The 7,453-nt window shown below is 44.7% G+C and overlaps 1 protein-coding gene across 1 annotated transcript in view; it reads left to right on the top strand.

Moving 5' to 3' along the window:
* Positions 1 to 2,208: 2,208 nt before the first annotated feature.
* Positions 2,209 to 7,453, top strand: part of col7a1 (collagen, type VII, alpha 1) — a 363,650-nt gene continuing 358,405 nt past the window's right edge. Inside the window, exon 1 of the mRNA XM_060835829.1 lies at positions 2,209 to 2,290. Within this exon, the coding sequence (XP_060691812.1) occupies positions 2,209 to 2,290 (82 nt within the window). The remainder of the gene's footprint in view (positions 2,291 to 7,453) is intronic.

Raw genomic sequence — 7,453 nt, 5'->3', positions numbered from 1 at the left:
TTGGCGGGAGGAAAGCAGGAGAGGTGGTCAGAGGATGGAGCTCAGCTGGTGATAATTCTCATGGCCACCTGAAGTGTTGGTTTCGAACTCCCATCTCCAATCTGGAAGGATTAGATATAGACTACAACTCTGTATCTTATCAACGCCATTATTCTTGTTCTGACTTCTGTGAAAAATGTTACTTTGTTCTTCAGTGTTTTTGCACGGTATGCACGTGAGGCCAGCATGTGTCTCCTGTCCCTCGTTGTCCTCCCACTGAGTGGCTGTTTTGATTTTTACAGAGGGCATATAGGAGTCAATCACATTGCTGTGGGTCTGGAGTCACATGTAGGCCAGACCAGGTCAGGAAAGCAGATCCCCTTCCCTGAAGGATATTAGTGAACCAGGCGGGTTTTGACTATGTTCGATGATGGTTGTTATGGTTACCTTTTATTGAGAGGTGCTTTCAATTCCAGATTTTTTTTTTTGGAACAAATGTTTTAAAGCCCATTGCCAGCTTGAGTGTGAATTATTCCCAGGCCTTGGGTAACTCGTTCAATGATTTAACCTCTATGCTGCTGTTTCCCTGAAGAGGTGTGGGTGAGCTGCCTTCGGGAACCGCTGCAGCTCATGTGCTATAGGTAGACCCACAATGCCCTGAGAGGGATTACTAGGATATTGACCCAGTGACGGTGTAAGAACGACAATACATTTCCAAGTCAGGATGGTGAGTTGCTCAGGAAACTTTGCAGGGGGCATTGTCCCCATGTATCTGCTGCCCTTATCCTTCCAGAAGGAAGTGGTCATGGGTTTGGAAGGTACCGTCTAAGGAACCTTGCCGAGTTGCTCCAATTTTATAGACTAGTTTATACAGTAAGCATCAGTGGTGGAGAGAGCATCATTGAAGATGGTGGAGGGGATGCCAGTCAAATAAGCTGCTTCATCCTGGATGGTGTCAAGCAGCTAGAGAGTTGGAGCTGGCCTCTTCGATTTTAAACTGAAGAATATTCCGTTATGTTTTTGGTTGTTACTTGTCGGTAGTGGACAGACTTTGGAGAGCCAAGGGATGAGTCACCTGTCTCTGAATTCTTGGCTTCCAATCTGCACTTGTAACCAGTTTGTTTATCATGACTAGTTAAGTTTCAGTTTCTAGTCAATGGTAAACCCCAGAATGTTGATTAGTGGAAGATACTCAGCAATGGTAACACCTTTTGAATGTCAAGGGGGGATTGTTAGATTTTCTCATCATTATTGCCTGGCACTTGAGTGGTATGAATGCTATTTGCCACATAACTGCTGAATCATGAATATTGTCCAGATCTTGCTGGACATTAACAAGGGCTGTTGCAGTAGCTGAATAGTTGAATGTGGAACACTGTGCAATCATTAGTGACCATTCTCCCTTCCAACCTTATGATGGATGGTCAGTGAGCAGGACGTTACTGAGGAAGTGCTGCTTGATAGAATTATTGATGACTCCTTCCATGTTGCTATGGCATTAGGGACCAGGTACTGTCCACTATCCCCCTGTCAGCAGTCTTTCTCTGTCCAACTTTTGTGCCTAGTTTCATGAGGGTATCCAAGGAAACTAAATGAAAAAGAAATGGCCAGCACAGTAGTGCCATAGCTTTTTATGATGGACACTGAGGTCTATGAATAGTAAAGCCAGAAAGTGCTGGAAAAACCCAGCAGGTCTGACAGCGTGGGTGGAAAGAGCAAAGTTTAACATTTCTAGTCCAAAATGACTACTTTGGAACTGATTCTGAAGACGCCATACTGGACTGTGTGTTAAAGACTGTAAGATATAGGGGCAGAATTGGGTCATTCAGCCCGTCAAATCTCCTCCATCAAGGCTGATAACTTCTGTTTCTCTGTTCACTGGTTCTGCCAGACCTGCTGAATTCCTCCAGTACTTTTATTTCATTACATTTCTAGCATCCCCAGTACTTTGCTTTTATCTTCAATGACGTCCACCCCCCAGAACACGCTGAACTCTAGCAATGCCCAATGCTTCCTTCAGCTTGTGTTCAATGTGGAGGAGTAGACATTCTGTAGTTGTCTGCAAGCCTTGATCTATTGAATGATGGTATAGACTGACTGGGCTGAATGGTCTCCTGCTCTGTTCTGAATGCTCCCATTGGGAGGAAGCACAGTCAGTGCAATGGGAGTGCAGCATGAGGGGATGAGGCTGTCAGTAATGTATGTTATTTTTCTCTCCTCCCCCAGATGATGGCGATGAGAATGTGGTTCACCTTGGTTGCAGTGATCCAGGCTGTCCTCACATCTTCCTCAGAGGCTCAAACACAGAAAGGTACCAGATGGCATGTCTCAAGAGTGAACAATAACCATTAAATATCCACCTGAAGGGAAGATACTTTCATGAAGATAAGGACAGCAGTTAGAGCAGTTTTACTGTTGACAACAGTGAGGGGACAGCAATGGGTTTAACCAGGCGATCGGCCCAACTCCTAGACAGCTGACATTGTGGGAAGAGTGTTAGGGGGGATTGGGTGAGGAAAAGTAATGGGCAGCTTTTCTGGATAAATCTCAGGTTGAGGGCAGAAGGTGGAGTGGAGTGGGTGGACTAGAAAAGATGACACCACTGGCTGATTTATGATAGATTGAACTTGAAAACAAACTCCCAGAGCATTTTGACAGAGTTGGGATTGGAGTCTGGATTGTATAGCTACCTGCCTACTAATGCCACTTAAAGATGCTTAGAGGTCTATGATCCAAGGGTAGTTTTCTTGATGCCTCTTTGACTCCAATTGTGGCTGCATATTGCCCCATGAAGTGGCATTTCCTTCAAAAGTTGACCTGGTCACCAAATGAAGGTCTACATTTCAAAGGATGGACAGGGGGTGGTGTGGTGTTGTCTGGTAGTGTCCCTTCTCTGTTTTATCTGGACTGCAGGCTGCTCCTTCTGTAACACAGAGGGACCTCCTGTTGAGCTGGGAGCCCATTTGAGGTCTTTACTTGGATGGTGAGCTCACTGTTTGGCCGTTGCGAGGCTGATTCCGGGGAAACCATGACTGGGTGACTCTTTCCCTTAGTGTGGGCATTGACTCTTGTTTGACCCCAACAGGGGCCATCGACCCTCTGGGCAAAATCCATAAAAAGTAGGAGTAGACATTGGCCATTCAACCCGCCAAGTTCATTCCACCAGTCCGTGAGGTCATGGCTGATCTGATTTAATCCTCAACTCCAGTTTCATCCCTATTTCCTGTTACTCTTGATTCCTGTACTGATTTTAAAAATCTGTGTCTGTCAGCCTCAACAGCCCTGTGTGGTACAGTCCACAGACCCACTGTCCTCTGAGAAGACATTACTTGTCATCTCTGTCTTTCAATGGCTTCTTCCTAAGACCATATGCCCTTTTGCTCCTATACTCTCCAATGAAGGGAAACAACTTCTCCACATCTACCCTGTCAACATCCCCGCCCCCACCCCTTACAAATCTTTTTATGTTTCATTTAAGGTCTCCCCTCATTCTTCTCAACTCCAGTAAGTACAGGTCCAACTTACTCAACCTCTCCTCAAAATAGGTCCCTCCATTATCCCGGATGAACCTATTGACTAGATTGGATGTCTAGACTGGATGTCTGTTATCATTGTTGTGTCCTTGGATAGGGTCAATAGAGGAAGCAAGGCTCATGGGAAACGTTTCCTCGACATTAATTATGTACAGGGTGAAGGTTAGTATGAGGCTTCATGTGGAACCATCTCTCAATAAAAGCAGAAAATGCTGGAGAAACTCGCCAGGTTTGGCAGTGTCTCTTGGGGGAGAAAGAGAAACTCACACGCTGTTAGCATTTTGAGTCCAGAATGACACTTTCTCAGAACAATTAGTTTCCAAGAAAGTTATATTTTTCTCTTTTTTTTTTCTCTCTCGACAGATTCTGCCAGACTTGCTGAGTTTCTCTAGCATTTTGTTTGTTTTTATTTACAGTGCCCACTGTGTTCTCCTTTTCCATCTCTCCAAGTTCTGTCATTGAATGGTCTTGATCACTGATGCTGCCTATACATCTCCAGCCTCTTGCTGCATTTGATCTCGGACACTTCCTTCAGAATAGATTCTTCTATTCCTGCACTGATTTTTAATTAATACAGAATTCTCTTATTGTCATAGAGTCATAGAGATGGACAGCATGGAAACAGACCGTTCTGTCCAACCTGTCCATGCCGACCAGACATCCCAACCCAATCTAGTCCCACCTGCCAGTACCCGGCCCATATCCCTCCAAACACTTCCTATTCATATACCCATCCAGATGCCTCTTAAATATTGCAATTGTACCAGCCTCCACCACATCCTCTGGCAGCTCATTCCATACACGTACCACCCTCTGCGTGAAAAAGTTGCCCCTTAGGTCTCTTTTTATATCTTTCCCCTCTCACCCTAAACCTACGCCCTCTAGTTCTGGACTCCCCGATCCCAGGGAAAAGACTTTGTCTATTTATCCTATCCATGCCCCTCATAATTTTGTAAACCTCTATAAGGTCACCCCTCAGCCTTGGATGCTCCAGGGAAAACAACCCCAGCCTGTTCAGCCTCTCCCTGTTAGCTCAGATCCTCCAACCCTGGCAACATCCTTGTATAACTTTTTTGAACCCTTTCAAGTTTCACAACATCCTTCCGATAGGAAGGAGACCAGAAATGCATGCAATATTCCAAAATTGGCCTAACCAATGTCTTGTACAGCCGCACCATGACATCCCAACTCCTGTACTCAGTACTCTGACCAATAAAGGAAAGCATACCAAACGCCTTATTCACTATCCTATCTACCTGCGACTCCACATTCAAGGAGCAATGAATCTGCACTCCAAGGTCTCTTTGTTCAGCAACACTCCCCAGGACCTTACCATTAAGTGTAAAAGTCCTGCTAAGATTTGCTTTCCCAAAATGCAGCATCTCGCATTTATCTGAATTAAGCTCCATCTGCCACTTCTCAGCCCATTGACCCATTTGGTCCAGATCCTGTTGTAATCTGAGGTAACTCTCTTCGCTGTCCACTACACCTCCAATTTTGGTGTCATCTGCAAACTTACTAACTACCTCTTATGCTCGCATCCAAGTCATTTATGTAAATGACAAAATGTAGTGAACCCAGCACCGATCCTTGTGGCACTCCACTGGTCACAGGCCTCCAGTCTGAAAAACAACCCTCCACCACCACCCTCGGTCTTCTACCTTTTGAGCCAGTTCTGTATCCAAATGGCTAGTTCTCCCTTTATTCCATGAGATCTAACCTTGCTAATCAGACTCCCATGGGGAACTTTGTACGCTCCTAGTTTATGAGTAGGCAAATATTACCACTTTCCAGTTGAAACCAGCTTCATATTTAATTATGAATGCAGATAATTAATTATAATTGGGAACACTTTTTCTTTTCTTTAAACTTTATAGCCTTCTGGACATAATATTTGAGTTGAACAACTTCAGACCAAGAACTCTAATTTGGATATTCACACCTGAATCTTCCCCAAAAGTTTCTGTATCTGTGTTTTTTGCTGGTTTCGCTTTGTTTACTCTGTTAGATCAGTTGGTTGGATAGCTGGTTTGTGACGTGTGGATTTAATTCCTGCACTGGCTGAGGTTACCATGTAGGTCCTGCCTTCTCAAGATATCTATCTCTTCTCAGTCACTCTCTCGCTGTCACTCCCTCCCTCTCTCGCTGTCACTCCCTCCCTCTCTCGCGATGTTATGTAAGAACCTTTGGACCCTGAACAACTCTATTATGATGTTACAGAGCTACTTCCCATCTGACACAAATAATACAGTTGCCAGAGTTAGATCAGACCTGCTTATTAGATTAACGTTGGTATGACAAATTAATATGCTTCATTATTCATTATGGGATGTGGGCATCATTGGCCGGTCAGTGTTTATTGCCCTATCCTAGCCACCCATGAAAAGGAGGTGGTGAGCTGCCTTGAACCGCTGCAGTCCACGTGCTGTAAAGTAGAGACACAATGCCATTTAAGGAACGGATTCCAGTATTTTGACCCAACAATATTGGCAACATATTTCCAAGTCAGAATGTTGGATGTCTTGGAGGGGTTAGTGCTCCCGTATATCTCCTGCTCTTGTCCTTCAAGATGAAAGTGACCATGGATTTGGAAGATCAAAGGGAATTTCTGCAGTACGTCTTGTAGATAGCCACAGTAGTGTGCACTGATCTTCAGTAGTGGAGGGAGTGGATGTTTATGGATAGTGTATACTGTTGAGATGCAATAAGTAAAGGTGGCTGTGGAGGCCCAAATCATTACATGTTCCAGGGTTTAGAACATTTAAAAAGAATAGGGAGGGGGGAGAAAAAGGAGGGGGTGTAGCACTGCTAATCAGAGAGGGTATCCCAACTACAGAAGTTACCATTGTCGAGGAGGGTGTGCCTATTGAGTCAGTATGGGTGGAAATTAGGAACAGTAAGGGAGCAGTCACCTCATTAGGGGTTTACTACAGGCCCCCCCCAATAGCAGCAGGGAGATTGAAGAAAGCATAAGTCGGCAGATTTTGGAAAAGTGTGAATGTAGTTGTAGTGGGTGACTTTAACTTTCCCGATATTGACCGAAACCTCCTTTGAGCAGATGGTTTGGAAGGAGTTGTTTTTGTAAGGTGTGTGTTCAAGAGGGTTTCCTAACTCAGTACGTTGACAGGCCAATGAGGGGAGAGGCCATTTTGGATTTGGTGCTTGGCAATAAGCCGGGGTAAGTGTCAGATCTTGCGGTGGAGAGCATTTTGGTGATAGTGACCACAACTGCCTCACATTCTGCATAGCTATGGAGAAGGAGAGAATGAGGCACAATGGGAGGATATTTAATTGGTGAAAAGGAAATTATGATACTATCAGAAGTGTGTTGGGAAGTATGGACTGGGAGCAATTGTTCCATGGAAAGGGCACTATAGACATGTGGAGACTGTTTAAGGAACAGCTGATGCACAAATGTGTTCCTGAGACAGGCAAGAAGGGGTAAGATAAAGGAACCTTGGATGACAAGAGCGGAGGAGCTTCTCGTCAAAAGAAAGAAGGTAGCTTACATAGGTGGAGGAAGCAAGGGTCTTGCCCAGCTCTAGAGGGTTACAGGCAGGCGAGGAAGGAGCTCAAAAATGGTCAGAGGAGAGCCAGGAGGGGGCACGAAAAATGCTTGGCAGGAAGGATTAGGGAGAATCTAAACGCATTTTACACTTATGTGAGGAATAAGAGAATGGTCGTACTCTTTCTTGGATCAATTGGGATAGCATAGGGAACTTCTGTGTAGAGTCTGAGAAGGTAGGGGAAGCCCTAAATGAGTTTTTTGCTTCTGTCTTTCACTGCAAAGATTCTTTTTCTTTAGTAATGAAACCATTGAGGAGCAGGTACATATGCTGGAACAGATAGAGATAGAGGAAGCTGATGTGCTGAAAATTTTGTCAAACATTAAGATTGACAAGTCGCCAGGGCCAGACCAGATTTGTCCTCGGCTGCTTTGG

This window comes from Hemiscyllium ocellatum, chromosome 14 (genome assembly GCF_020745735.1).
Source record: "Hemiscyllium ocellatum isolate sHemOce1 chromosome 14, sHemOce1.pat.X.cur, whole genome shotgun sequence".
NCBI classification, from domain to species: Eukaryota; Metazoa; Chordata; class Chondrichthyes; order Orectolobiformes; family Hemiscylliidae; genus Hemiscyllium; species Hemiscyllium ocellatum.
Note: the sequence above shows the minus strand (reverse complement) of the source record. Positions and strands in the feature narration are given on the sequence as shown.